Raw genomic sequence first — 15,226 nt, forward strand, 5'->3', positions numbered from 1 at the left:
GCTGAAGACCTTAGAGATGGAGGCGGAAAGGAAGAGCTGGGTGATGTTTCCATGATGTGGAGATGCCGGCATTGGACTGGGGTAAACACAGTAAGAAGTCTCACAACACCGGGTTAAAGTCCAACCAATTTATTTGATAGTAAACTCACAAGCTTTTGGGGTTTACCGCTTTGTCAGGTGAATGGAGAGTTCTGGCCTCAGACAGACCATATAACAGCACACAGTTTACGGATTATTGATTAGAATGAGAGTCTTTACAACTAACCTGCTATTCAAGTCTTAAAGATTCTTGCTTTTCATGCAGCCATTCAGTAACATATTTGGTGCTGGTCTGCGTGCTGCAATTATGTTGATAAGCAGGTAGTAAAAGTTGGTGTATGTGCCAACATCGACTTAACTGAGTGCGGAGTAATTGAACATTGTGAGCCCTGTGCTTGAAAACCAGCTTTATGAAGGTTCTGCTCCTAGATTCATTCTTTGAATCATGCATATGGCACTAAGATCCGGATTCTGTATAAACATCACACATGAAATGTTTAATACGAGCTCTGCGTTGGGAAATACAGCCAACCAAGGTATCCTGTAGGTGCTTTTAAGTATTGTTGAGGCTTGATGCCTGGCTACTGCACAGTTGATAGCACATTGAAGTGTAACTTCTATTTATTCATTTTTGGGACATGGACATCACTGGCTGGCCAGCATTTATTGCCCATCCTTAATTGCCTGAGGGCAATTGAGATTGGATATAACTGTGGCTCTGGATCACATGTAGGCCAGACCAGGTAAGAACAGCAGATTTCCTTTCTGAAAGAGATTAGTGAACCAGATAGGTTTTTCCAACAATCGACAATGGTTTCATGGTCATCAGTAGATTCTTAATTCCAGACTTTTTTCTATTTGAATTCCAAATCCAGCATCTGCCGTGGTGGGATTTGAATCTGGGTTACTAGAATATTAGCTGAGTTTCTGGATTAATAGTCCAGCAATAACACTACTAGGCTATCATTTCCTCTTGCACATCAAGTCAGGTGTCGTGAAGGTACAGTATTTTTCTTGGCTCTCCAATCTTCGGCAAAGATTTGGAACTCCCTTTGCTGCCTGACAAATGGGCTGAGACGTCACGGCATGTGGATGCAGCTGCATTGGACAGTTTCAGCCTCAAAAGGCTTTAAACTCACTGCCACAAGATGTTTATCACGGAATCTGCCGTCTGATGCATCACTTGTTTTGGGGGCTGTCACTCATTGCATTTTACTTCTTATTTCCTACCATACTTCTTTACAGGAGTTACGAAAGCCAGAATTTTCCAACCGTTCACGCCAGTGGGATTTTCCCATGCAACTAGTTCCAGCAGCTAGTGTAACCTGTGCAGTTCCCCTTTAAAGACAGGCTGCCTTTAAGAAGTTAAGAAGTGGGATTTTCCCATCCCACCGCAGTGAACAGAGATTTGGCTTGTCATCAAGTTCCCCATCTTCACTGCAGCGGGAACATGGTGTGAACGGGCGGCAAGATCAAGTCCCAGGTTTCTCATTTCAACTCGTACAGTGAAAAGAGAAAGGAAAGTGTATTTATAGAGCCCCTTTCACAACCAAAAGACGTTCCAGTGCGTTTTATGTCCATATGGAAAGTTATTTCACAGAGAGAAGTAGCTCACCTACTATCTCTTGATGGACAAGGCTCCACCAGCCGTATATTTTCAGTAAAAGGACTCCATGCATCGGTCTTGAGATGATTTGGGATTATGTGACAATGCTGCCTGTGACTTCCATTCACACAGTATTCCATTACCTTTTCAAAAATTATTATTTCACAAAATGTGGACATTGCTGGCAAGGCCAGCATTTATTGTCTATCCCTAATTGCCCTTGAAAAGGTGGTGATGAATCATCTTCTTGAACTGCTGCTGTCTCTCTAGTGTAGGTACACCCACTGCGCTGTTAGAGAGGGTTCAGGATTTTGACCCAGTAACAATGAAGGATTAACAATGTAGTTCCAAGTCAGGATGATGCATGTCTTAGAGGGGAAATTGAGGGTGGTGTTCTCATATATCTATTTCCTTGTCCTCCTGGGTTGTAGAGGCCATGGGTGTAGGTAATATTGTCAAAGGAGCCTTAGTCAGTTCCTGCAGTGTATCTTGCAGATGGTGTATACTGTTGCCATTATGCATCAATGGTGGAGGGATTGAATGTTTAAGGTGGTGGATGGGTGCCAATCAAATAGGCTGCTTTGTCCTGGAAAACCTCAATAAGAAGTCTCAAAACACCAGGTTAAAGTCTAAGTTAAAGTTGGGCTTTAACCTGGTGTTGTGAGACTTCTTAGCGTGCTTACCCCAGTCCAATGTCAACATCTCCACATCCTAGAAAACCTCAGCAGGTCTGGCAGCATCTGTAAGGAGAGAAAAGAGCTAACATTTCGAGTCCAGATCACCCTTTGTCAAACCAGCTTTGACAAAGGTCATCTGGACTCGAAACATTTCCATTCACAAAGCCATGCTGACTGTTCCTAATCAGTCCTTGCCTCTCTAAATGCCTGTAGATCCTGTCTCTCAGAATACCTTCTAACAACTTAATCACTGCTGATGTTAGGATCACCGGCCTATGGTTCCCAGGTTTTTCCCTGCATGTCTTCTTAAACGAAGGCACAACATTTGCCACACTGCAATCTTCTGGCACCTCACCTATAGCTGTTGATGATTCAAATATCTCTGCTAAGGGACCTGCAATTTCCTCCTGAACCTTCCACAACATCCTGGGATATACTACATCATGTCCCAGAGATTTATCTACCTTGATGTGTTTTAAGACTTCCAGCACTCTCTGTGCAATATGCACACTCCTCAAGCCATCACTATTTATTTCCCCAAGTTCCCAAACATCCACGCCTTTCTCAATAGTAAATACTGATGAGAAATATTCAGTTAGGATCTTATCCATCTCTTGTGGATCCACACATTGATGACCTTGTTTATCCTTAAGAGACCCTATTCTCTCCCTAGTTACTCTTGTGCCCTTTATGTATATGTGGAAGCTCTTTGGATTCTCCTTGGCCTTAACTGCCAAAGCAATCTCATGTCCCCTTTTTGCCCTCCTGATTTCTCTCTTTACTCCGACAGCCTCCGTACTCCTCATGGGATCTGCTTGATCCTAGCTGCCTATGCATATCATAGGCCTCCTTCATCTTTTTGATCAGGGCCTCAATATGCTGAGTCATCCAGCATTCCCTATTTCTATCAGCCTTGCCCTTCACTCTAAAAGGAATGTGCTAATCCTGAACCCTCATTACAGACTTTTGAAAGCCTTGCACTTACAAGACGTCCCTTTGCCTGCCAACAGACTCCCCCAGTCATTGAAAACTCCCCTACCCAGAGTACATTCTGTGCTCTTGCCATTCTCACTGCTCTTCCAAGTTCTGGTCAACAAGGATTCATCAGCTGTGTGGGGATTAGGGTGGGTGTGCTGGTTATCTTAAATCCCACAGTGCAAAAGGAGGCCATTCGGCCCATCAAGTCTGCACTGACCACAATCCTACCCAGGGCCCTATCCCCATAACCCTATGCATTTACCCTAGCTAGTCCCCCTGACATTAAGGGGCAATTTACCATGGCCAATCCACCTGACCCGCACAGCTTTGGAGTGTGGGAGGAAACCAGAGCACCAGAGGAAACCCATGCAGAAATGGAGAGAATGTCCAAACTCCTTGCCCATGTTTCACCTGATGCCATGACATTTCACGAGGCCCACTGTCACACTGAGGACTCCCAAGGCCATGCTCTCCTGATTGTATACTACTGTGCTATCTTGTCTGGTGGGTCTGTCCAGCCAGTGGGACACAACATCCCCAAGGATGGTGATGTTGGTGTCAAGGACATTGTAGGTATGAATCCTTGAGTATGACCGTGTCAGGCTGTTGTTTGACTAGTTTGTGGGACAGCTGTCCCAATTTTGGCAGAATCCTGCAGATGTCAGTCTGGAAGTCCTGCAGGATCAACAGGGCTGAGTTTGTCGTTTTTCGCACCCCATTGCCTGGTTTTATTCTTTATCCAGGTTTCTGTAATCACTTGAGCGGCCTGCTCAGCTGTTTAAGAGAGCAGGGAAGAATCAACCACAATACTGTGAGTCTGTATTTCTGTCATTGTGTTCTAGGTGCAAGACATCTGCTTCAGTCAGGATTGTCGCTGGGTGGTAATCAGCACACTCCGGGGGACTTCACATGTGTTTCCAGTAAACCCTTATGGCGGACAGCCCTCTGTGCGAACGCACATGTCTCCTCGCGTGGTAAATCGCATGAGTCGATTCCAGAAGAGTGCTGGGCTGGAAGACATTGAACAGGAGCTGTCAACCAAGCAAGGCGGGCGCTGCAGTCCAGTGGCTGGTCTCTCAAGCAGCCCCTCCGGGTCACCACTTCACAGTGAGTATCAGCTGTTTTTCCTGAAATCAAGAGATTACATTAAAGCTGCGGTAATCCTTTCTTAACAATCAGCCTGTCAGTTCCAGGTCTGCTTCATACCTTTACTATCAGATCCACACTAAGCAGACATTTCCAAAGCACAATTGGCTGGCGAACAAATACTTCTGATAACAGATGAAATGTGTTAAGCTTTGTACTCTCTGTGGGTGATAGTTTACTGGGTCCACATTTTTCTCGCCTATAAGTTATTTGCTAATGTAAGATGTTGCTGAGTTAACTTGAGATCATGCAAACCAGAACAACAGGGCTTTTTGCAATGTGTTATTTCTGGGACCAGAAGGAGACTTTGCTGTGGGTGAGTGTGAACCTCACTGCCATGGAACCTTTATTTAAATTACAATTTCACAACTTCAGGTGAGGCTCTTTCCCATATAGAATAGGCACATCGATAATCCCGGGAGCTGAGCTACAGGGAGACTATTGTTCTACATATATATCTTCAATTACTTGGCACTAGTTTTTGGCACATTATGTTCCATGCAATTCTTTCCACATTTTTCCCTGCTAGTAATTTCTCCCATTATTCTTGGTTGCTGCTGCATGTTTAGTTTACACTGTATTTTTTTTTACATTGTATTTACTGCACAGAAACAGGCCATTCGGCCCTACAGGCATTTGCTGATGTCCAGACAGCTCCGTTCATTCTTCATCCAACCTTCATTTAAACCATGCTGTTCAAAGTGATGCAGACGGGTAGCTTCTGAGGTTTTTAATCACCCGACATGATTTACGAAACAAGTAATTTCTGCACACCTGTTAATACTTTAGGACTTGTGTTTTTATAACCCTCCACTCATAGCTGCGCCATTTGGAGATTTGCTTTCACTGCCCTCGTTTACAAGAAAAGCTATCGCACAATTGTACCATCTGCTGCAGGGTGGCCTGCAAACAATATCTTAAAGAGAGGTAGCTCTTGCTATAACAGCAAGATTACCACAGCATTATTTCCTTGCTATCAGACCCTTCCAGGGCACTATAAAAGTGATCCTATATGTCTGCCAATCTGGAGTGTTTATATGTACAAAGCAATCGACAACTGCTGTGTTTGCAAGGAGCAACACTTTTTTTTAAATTTTAATCCAATTCAATCAAATCAAATCCAATTCAGAGTCTCAACAAGTGAGACATTCAGACAGTAGGACTTGGGAGCACAGCCTCAAGATAAAGGGGGGGCGGTTTAGAACGGAGTTGAGGAGGAACTTCTTCACTCAAAGGGTGGTGAATCTCTGGAATTCTCTGCCCGTTGAAGTGGTGGAGGCTGCCTCGCTAAATATTTTTAAGACGCGGGTTGATGGGTTTTTGATAACAGAGGGGATTAAGGGTTATGGGGAGAGGGCGGGAAAGTGGAACTGAGCCACGACAGATCAGCCATGATCTTATTGAATGGCGGGGCAGGCTCAAAGGGCTAGATGGCCTACTCCTGCTCCTATTTCTTATGTTCTTATGATCCAAGCTGACAAAACAGGGCTCTCACCTCCTGTCTTGGGCTTGATCTACATGATCCAAGCTGATTGGAGTAGGCACTGCACCGCCTCCAAGACTTGATCTCATTTGCATCTTAGCCAAAGGCCGAGATGCCACAAGGAGCAACACTTGATCATTCTTCCTGTGGAAGTGAGGCCCCATATGAATAAAGTACGGACCTTACCCTGGTGGCAGAATGTGGTACATAACACTCAAGTAAGAATTAGAATTCCTTGCATTCAACGCATTGCTTAGAGGAAGGCAAAGGGCTTGCACACAGTAATATGTAGGTGGTATCTGTAACATTGCTATGCTGTTAACATGTTAATGCAGTATTCCATTATGTCAGCATTATTTAAGATGGGGTGGGGGGAGGTGATTCTCCCATCCTACTGCGCTGATTTTTTTTAGCACAGCGGGCCAGGAGATTTAAGTGCCGCTTGATTAGCGTGATCCACACTGGGTGCCTGGGCCTAAGGGACTGTCCCAGTGCCGGATTTCTGGCACCGCCAGCTTCACACCGGAAATAGGTGTGGAGGTGCATTAGAGGTGCAGCTTCTAACTTAAATGTACCTTAACTTAATGAGCGAGTCCAGGACTGAAGTCTCCAGGCCCACTAACATTTCTCCCCCGACCTGTGGTATTTCACTCCAGTGGGGTTGATAGTAGCTGCCCACTTTTGGGCAGCTGGCAGCTAAGGGGGGCAACCAAGGCCCCCCCAGAGGGTTGGGCAGTGAGGATGGGCATTGGCACCTTGGCAGTGCCGGCCTGGGTCCCCAGCACTGCCCACCCAAGCAAAGTGCCAGTGCCCAAGGGACATCTTGGCACTGCCCACTGGGCATGGGGCAGTTCCAGGAGCACGGTTCCTAATGGGGGCATAGTCTCTGGAGGGACATCAGTGGGTGGGGGGTTCTCGCTACCACTCTGCAATTGGGCTGAGTGACAGAGGGAGGGAGGCCAGCAATCGGGGTTGGTCATTGGGGTGGGGCGGGGGAATTCGGGGGGTGGGTCCGGATTGCTGGAGGGTCGGGACTGCTGATGGAGGAGGGTGGGGAATAATCAAGTCGAGCTGCGGGGGGGGGGGGGGAGCGGGGGCGCAGTGAGGCTGGGCCCTAGCATGGTTGAGTGGCCAGTGATCATGCTGTGGGGGAGGAGAATGGAGGGCCAGCGATCATAGGGCTGGCCAACGATCAAGCTGGCCATGAATTGGGAGGCCGGCAGACAGGGGCCACTGCGCATGCGCCAATTCTGGTACTAACAAATCGGCGCATGCGCTGTGGCCCACCCAGTGTGTTGCTGCCATCCTCTCCAGTGGGAATAGGCCCTGCTCACTGCTTTTCAATGGGATTTATGCTCATGCACTCTGTAGTGCACAGAGTGTGGGAGATTCATTTTTAAACTCCCACTGAGAAAAGAATTGCGTGATTTACTCCAGTTTTTATGTGAATTCCACACTTAAAATTGTTTTGGAGAATTGCCCCCTGACTGTTTGGCTCTTAGCCAGGAGTGTAATTAGTGACAATTTGACAATGGGCTGCGTGAGGAGATGTTAGGGTCAAAGCTTGGTTAAAGAGGAAGGTTTCAAGGAGTCTCGGAAAAGAGGGGAAAGAATTGGGGAGACCGAGCAAGGGGATTCCAGAGCTTAGGCCCAGGCAGCCCAAAGAGAATGAAGATTTCAATGGTTGAGAAAACACGAGGAATGCATAAGAGGCCAGAATTGGATATCTTAAAGGTTTGTAGGGCTGGAGACGTTACCGAGATAGGGACAGATGAAGCCATGGGGGATTTTGAAAATGAATGAAAATTTTTAAATCGAGGCACCCTGGACTAGGAACCACGCATGTTGTTGGATCTGTTGCTGAGCTGGAATTCAATCACTTACAACCATCAGATTTTAAACTGGAACAGTTTTAATTCCTGAATTAGAATTCAAGTTGCTATTTAAATTGAGAGTACTCAGGATTTAAGTTTAAAGTTTATTTATTACTGTCACAAGTAGACTTACATTAACACTGCAATGAAGTTACTGTGAAAATCCCTTAGTCGGCACACTGTGACGCCTGTTTGGGTACTCTGAGGGAGAAATCAGCATGGGCAATGCACTTAACCAGCATGTCTTTTGCACTGAAGGAGGATATCAGAGCACACGGAGGAAATCCATACAGCATGGGTAGAACGTGCAGACTCCACGCAGACAGTGACCAAAGCTGGGAATTGAACCTTGGTCCCTGACGTTGTGAGGCAATAGCGCTAACCACGGTACAACAGTGCTGCCCACAAAGTTCAATTAGGAATGTAATCAATGGAGGCTGAAACAACACACTTGAATCCTATTTCTGAAATGGGCGCACTGTTGAATTCCATTCTTTGAGAAATGCCATAAGTTGGTAGTTTTGGCTAATTGGTCTTCATTAGGACTCACCTTGTGATCTATATACATATTCTGTTCTAAAATGAGATGCCTAATACAGAATATTTTACAATGTTTTTCTGTTTGTTTGGTATTTAATTGCCTATCTTTTCATTTGTTGTTGGTTTTATTTCATAATACCAAACAGGCTAATTGATCTTTGTGTATGAACCCAATGAACATTCACCCAGTTTTGGTTGTGTTATCTTACTTATGAACTTCAGAAGCTGTACTGTGTCTCACGGCCCCTCTTGAAAAACATTTAAATTCCTGCTTGTTTGTCCTTTTTCCTGTGCAAGGCATAGCCTTGTTTAAATATCTGACGTTGAAATCTTTATCAGGGCGTGTTTCGGATCTTACAGTGGACGTTCAGTCTGGATTTGCAGTTGCCTACTCCCCCGGCCGCGTGTGGCCCCTTATAGAAACACGAACTAAGGAAAACTCTTAATTCACAGCTGATAAGGAGATACTTCCTGCATAGTCTAACAAGCCAACACAAACTTTGTTTGGGTTCCTTTGTATTTTATCTGTTAACACACCCCGTTGTATTTTTGTAAGTCAATAGGCGGGTGACGAAGTGCACTAATTATGATATCGGCACACAATTGCTGACCCCTGGCTTAGATCCTGCTCGTACTGTGAGCACAAGCACAATGCACTGAAACGACATCTACTTCCTGTAGGGTTAGCGAATACATGCTAATGTTATCACACTGAAAATATAATTGACCTCATAGTGTCAAGTAAGGAGATGCAGTGTCTGAAGTTGGCACTTGCTACTGTGTGTGTGGGCTCCTGGGATTAAATACAAAAGCAAATTTACAGTGGAACAAGGCGGGTGCTGAAAAAAATGCCACTGTTTGTTGCTTTGATGGATATGTAAGGAGGGAGCTGCAAGGTCATACATTGTAATATTCTAGCTGTGCTTTATTCTGAATTGCGCAATCTTCTTCATTCCACTTCAAAAAGGGCCAGCCTGACTCTCCAGACTGTAACAAGGCCCTCTCCAAAAGCCGTCTTGTTTTTCCTTTGAAGAATTTTCGCGGTTTCAGCTTAGCTCGGTGGGTAGCTCTCTTACCTCTGTCAGAAGCTGAGAGTGTAAACCACAATCCAGGATTTGAAGGCATCATTAAAGCTCATGCTCCAATGCCGTACTGAGGGAGTGCTGTACTGTCAGAAGTGCTGTCCTTAAGCTAAAATGTTAAACTGAGCCTCTGGGTCCATGTTCAGGTGGACATTGAGAATCTCAGAACATTACTTGGCCACCCCATAAAGAAGTTAAGTCCTCAGTCACTCCATTGCTGTTTGTAGGTTTGTGCTTTGTGTAGAATGGTTGCTTATATAACAATGTTCATTATGTTTGAAAGTGATGAAATGTTTTGAGATAACCCTTGTTAATCAAGAATCTAGCTACCTCTGCGTTAAAAAGATACAAAGACTATGTTTCCACTGCCTTTTGAGGAACAGAGTTCCAAAGACTTTTGACACTGACAGGAAAGAATTCTTCTCATCTGTGCACCTTATCCTTTCCTTCTCCCCTATGTACTCTGTGAGTGGCATGTTTTGCCTATATGGCACTCAAGAAACAGTACTTTTCACTATCCCAACACATGTGCCAATAATAAATCAAATCAAATCAAAGTCTTAAATAAATGACCATGTGGCAATCTTACCAAATAAATTCTAAGTCCCGAACGAGCGTGAAAATGGGAAAAATCTGCACCTTTTTTGGGCAACTTAATAATCCAACCGAATCTGAACTTGGACTCTGCCAGCAAGGGGAGTGGGCAGGGCCTAAATCACCCAAAATTTGTCTGATAGCAGCAGAGGGCACAATTGTACTTGTGCAGATTGCAGTGTTCTGAGAGCTCAGAAACATGTCACTGCCTCTCCCAGCTACAGCTGTCTTCCACAGCCAGTTGCCACCCACCCCCCGCAAACGGAACAATTTCCAACTTCCCCCCTCTCCCAATCGCTGTTGCAAAGCAGCAGCAGTCCCCCATCTCCCCATCGATTGCTGTTGCAGAGTGCACAATGGTCACCTGCGTCAGTCTGGTCCTGTCCCCTCAGGGCCCACTTCCTCAGACCCTGCACTATTGGCAGTGTCCAGTGGGCAGTGCCAAGGTGCCAGGCTGGCACTGCCCAAGGGGCAACCCCCACCCCAGAGCTCCCAGGGTAGGGGGTGAGCTCAATGACCTTTGGTTCTACTGGCAAGGCCATCATGTCTGGTCTCTGTTCATGGGGACCGTATGTGATTCTCGCTGGAGAGAACCTCCACCTACGAGGCTGCAGAGGCAAGTAAGCCAGGATGGTTCTGTCCTGGGATCACTTGTAATATTTAAATGCTATCTTAAGTAGTACCAGTAAGATCGCGAGATGCAAGAAATTGAGCAAGAATCCAATTTCTTGGCTCTTTTGCGATCTTACCGGGTGCCCCCCCCACCTTTATTTCTAAACTGGAATCCGGAGTTCGAGTTTGTCCTAAAAGAGAAAATGCAGTCTCCACACTTATCCTATCAAGAGCCTTCAGGATCTTAAAACGTTAAACCTACGCCCTCTAGTTTTAGACTCCCTTACCTTTGGGAAAAGATGTCGACTATCTAGCTGATCTATGCCCCTCATTATTTTATAAATCTCCATCTGCCATTCAACAGCCCACTGGCCCAATTGATCAAGATCCCATTGCAATCCGAGATAACCTTCTTCACTTTCCGCTAAGCCACCAATCTTGATGTCATCTGCAAACTTACTAACCATGCCTCCTATATTCTCATCCAAATCATTAATATAAATGACAAGTAACAGTGGACCCAGCACGGATTCCTGAGACACACCGCTGGTTACTGGCCTCCAGTTTCAAAAACAACCCTCTACAACCACCTTCTGGTTTCTGTCATCAAGCCAATTTTGTATCCAATTTTTGATTCCATTGGCACACCACTTTTTACATCCTGGCCATTCATTGGCTACCTTCTGTTTAATGTCAGCTAGTCAATCTTCCATCCATGTCAATATGTTACCCCCTATACCATGAGCTTTTATTTTCTGGAATAATCATTGCTGTGGCACTTTATCAAATGCCTCCTGGAAATCTTAAGGACAGAACATCCACCGGTTTCCCTTTATCCAAATCACATGTGACTTCTGCCCTTCTGCCAAGAACTCCAATAACTTGGTTTAACATGATTTCCCTTTTACAAAACCCATTTAACTCTGTCTGATTACCTTGAATATTTTTCAAGTGTCCTGCTATAACATCTTTAACAATAGCTTCTAACATTTTCCCAGTGACAAATATGAGGCTAACTGGCCTGCAGTTTCCTGATTTCTGTCTCCTCTCTTTTTGAATAGAGTAGTTATATTTGCTATTATGGAACCTTCTCCAAATCTATGGAGCTTTAGCAAATTAAAACTAACTCATCAGCCATCTTACTGGCTACTTCTTTCAAGATCCAAGGACAAAGTCCATTACACGCCAGGGATTTGTCAGGCCAGCGATTTGCTTAAAACCACTTACTTCTGTGGTAATTGGAATTTTCTTGAGTTCCTTTCACCTTTCAATTTCCTGATTTATAGTTATTTCTATAGCAACAGAAACATAGCGACGAAGGATTACTTGTATCCTATATAGTGAAGACTGACACAAAATACTCATTAAATTCATTTGCCATCTCCTTACTTCCCATTATTCATTCCCAGACTCGGTTTCCATAGGACCAACACCACGTGTTTAACTCTTATTTAAATATCTTTGGAACTTTTTCTAATTGTCTTTCTATTTCTAGCCATCCTTCTCTAGTACTCCAATTTTTTCTCCCTCCTTGTCAACATTTTTGTTGCTTATTACTGTTTTTATATTCTGTCCAATTTTCTGACTTGCTGCCTTTGGACAATTATATGCTTTTTCTTTAACATTTAACATTTTTAGTTAACCACATTTGATGTGTCCTCACTTTGGAAGCTTTCTTACGCTTGGAATGTATCTGCTCTGTGTATCCTGAAATATCCCTTTAAAAGTCTACAATTGCAACTCTGTTGACCTATCCCTTAACCACATTTGCCAGTTCACATTAGCTACTTCCATGCCATCATGATTGCCTTTATTTAAGTTTAAAGTACAGTTTTTCTCCCTCAAACTCAATGTAAAATTCAATCATGTTATGATCTCTGCTACCTATGTGGCAGATGTGGCTCACCAAAGCCCTCGACATGCAGAGCCGTTAACAACGTTATCTCTCGTTCATCTGCAGAACAAAAATCCATCTTCTGTATGCCCTGGGTCTTCAGAGGAGCCAATGTGCAATGTTTCTGTGAGCCTCATTCTCTGGGACTGGAGGGGTCCCTGCTGCTCCTTGCTCATCAAAGTAAAGCTTCTCTCTTTAACAAGCCTGGCACCACTATAACACCCTTTTCAGCCTTTCCTCTTGTCTGCATGTGACAATGCATTAAATACACCCTCCATCTTCCTGAAAGTTTTGTCTCTGCGGAAACATTGAAAGAAAGACATGACTGAGCATCAGTCTCCAAATGCTCTCTTGCTGTATCTGACTTGTGAAGGGACTAAGATGTCATGCTATATATTTTAATAAAATTGATATCGTTATCCTCATGACTGTTTCTAAAATTTTAAAAACTGGACAGATATACTTTAAAATGCTGAAACTATGTCAGTCTGTGACTGTAATAACTCCACGGAGGCAAAAGTCCCATCACCAAATTACTTTATTTACACTATGCATTTGTACTCAACCAGCTCTCCAGTTGCTCCCTGCTGAATGTGGCTGGAAGTCTGACACACCTACTTTAAATAGGGAACATCAGGTTCCCCAATTTAACCATCAATTAGGACTGATCAGGAGCAAGCCAACCTCGTTAGCCTGGCTGAAGTCATCACAGTGACCCATGAACTAAAGAAGCAATCTGGCACCTCACTGAAACTGGCAGCTCTTTATCCCTGAAAAGACACTAACAACCTCTCCCTGTGGGCTGCAGAGACAAAATTCAAAGAAAACTACATCCCCCCTCCACCTGCAGCTGGCTGTCTGCGACAACAAGTTGCTGGGAGGGGTGACCATCGCCAAGGGCAGCGTCATGCCCAACACCCAGGCCGTGCTGCTGCCCAAGAAAACCGGCCACCCCAGCAAGGTTTATGTCTGGAGGGTGGGAGGAACCAGATGTGAGAGAAAAATACAGAAAGGCCATTTGAATTTCATAAACAAGTTTGATCAACCGGAATCTATTTGTCTACTATTTGTCCTGGTGTCCACTTATTTTTGGATTCATTGTGACACTGGGAAATTAGCACCATTGGTGCTGTGCTTAGTTGCAGGAAGGTCAATGATTGGAACGCATCAGCATCCAGCTCGCATGAATGCGCTATTACACTGAAAATTGCCTCTGTAGTTATCAGGATGCTCCTAACATGTCTCAGCTGTGCATTCCTCTTCACTTTTTAGTAATACTGATTCCAGATGGGTCTTTAATACCCCAGCCCCCAATGCAGTGATCCACTCCTCCCAGAGGCCTAACAACTCTTACTTTCACTTTCTGCTTTGCCATTGCTTGAGGTTGCAAGTTGTTGGTCCTCAGGTTTTGTTAGCAGACCAGCTGTGACACCCCACGTGATTGTGGCAATCTCGCCCACCATCTTGGAGGACAAAATAGTCCTGCCTCCTGTGATATTTTACCCCCTTGCTTGCCATTATACCCGCCACAAGTGGAACAGGAAAATTCCAGCCCAAGTTTCTCTATTCTTCCTATTCCCGATGTCAGACACTTCAGGAAACTTTACTATTCTGTGCATTGCCTTCATCCCTTGGACATTGCGCTTAGTTCTTTCCTTCTTCTGCTGCAGGTGGAGGTCAGCATTGATCTGTGCGCTGCCGTAGTGTCAATTTGATTTGATTTGTTTTATTATTGTCAGGTCTTTACAGTGAAAAGTATTGTTTCTGACGCGCTATACAGACAAAGCATACCATTTATAGAGAAGGAAACAAGAGAATGCATAATGTAGTGTTACAGTCATAGCTAGGGTATCGAGAACGATCAACTTAATGCAAGGTAAGTCCATTCAAAAGTGTGACAGCAGCAGGGAAGAAGCTGTTCTTGAATCGGTTGGTACGTGACCTCAGACTTTTGTATCTTTTTCCCGAAGGAAGAAGGTGGAAGAGAGAATGTCCAGGGTGTGTGGGGTCCTTAATTATGCTGGCTGCTTTTCCAAGGCAGTGGGAAGTGTAGACAGAGTCAATGGATGGGAGGCTGGTTTAGATGTATGCACATAAAACAAGAGCCAGAGAAACCAGCAGTATTTCCTAAAAGCACTGCCAAGGAAATAATCATTGCCAGAGAGTTTGGGCATGACCCTTTTTTAAATGCAAATAGTAAATGACCCCATCTTGTTTCTCCTGTTCATGCATTTTTCCCTCCTGCTGCTATTTGTGCACAAGCAAACTATTGCACCTATCAGACACGAGGGTCAGATGAAGTGCTCCTCGCAAGTAAACAAGCAATTGTTCAGTCTGATTATGTTGAGCCTGAACATGGTTGTCACAATGCTATCTAAGCACGCATGTATCCACCCATATCCCTGTATCAGATGCTGTTCACACAGGGATTACAGATAAAATTTCATGCCCATAAATGTAAAGCATTGCACATGGGAAGCAAAGAAGAGCAATGCACGGACCCCATGAATGGTTTCAATTTGCTAAGGATGAAGTTAAAAGAGACCTAAGAGTCTTCAACCAATGCAGGGTAGCTATTGACAGAGCCAACTGAGAATTGAACTACAAAGCTAAAATAGTTGAATATAACTTCAGAGGAAGTCATAATCAAACTGCACAAAGCTCTCATTAGACCACATTTTGCATGCTGTGTCCAATTCTG

General features: G+C 44.4%; 1 protein-coding gene across 4 annotated transcripts in view; it reads left to right on the forward strand.

The window, feature by feature from the left end:
* The window catches only part of bcas3 (BCAS3 microtubule associated cell migration factor), an 891,691-nt gene that overhangs the window by 349,196 nt on the left and 527,269 nt on the right, over window positions 1-15,226 (forward strand). For all 4 annotated transcript variants that reach the window (XM_080210581.1, XM_080210584.1, XM_080210583.1 and 1 more), the window contains exon 15: window positions 4,143-4,407. In XM_080210581.1, coding sequence (XP_080066707.1) covers window positions 4,143-4,407 — 265 coding nt within the window. The remainder of the gene's footprint in view (window positions 1-4,142; window positions 4,408-15,226) is intronic.

The sequence above is a fragment of the Carcharhinus amblyrhynchos genome, chromosome 23 (genome assembly GCF_965287045.1).
Source record: "Carcharhinus amblyrhynchos chromosome 23, sCarAmb.v2.hapA, whole genome shotgun sequence".
Taxonomy (NCBI): Eukaryota; Metazoa; Chordata; class Chondrichthyes; order Carcharhiniformes; family Carcharhinidae; genus Carcharhinus; species Carcharhinus amblyrhynchos.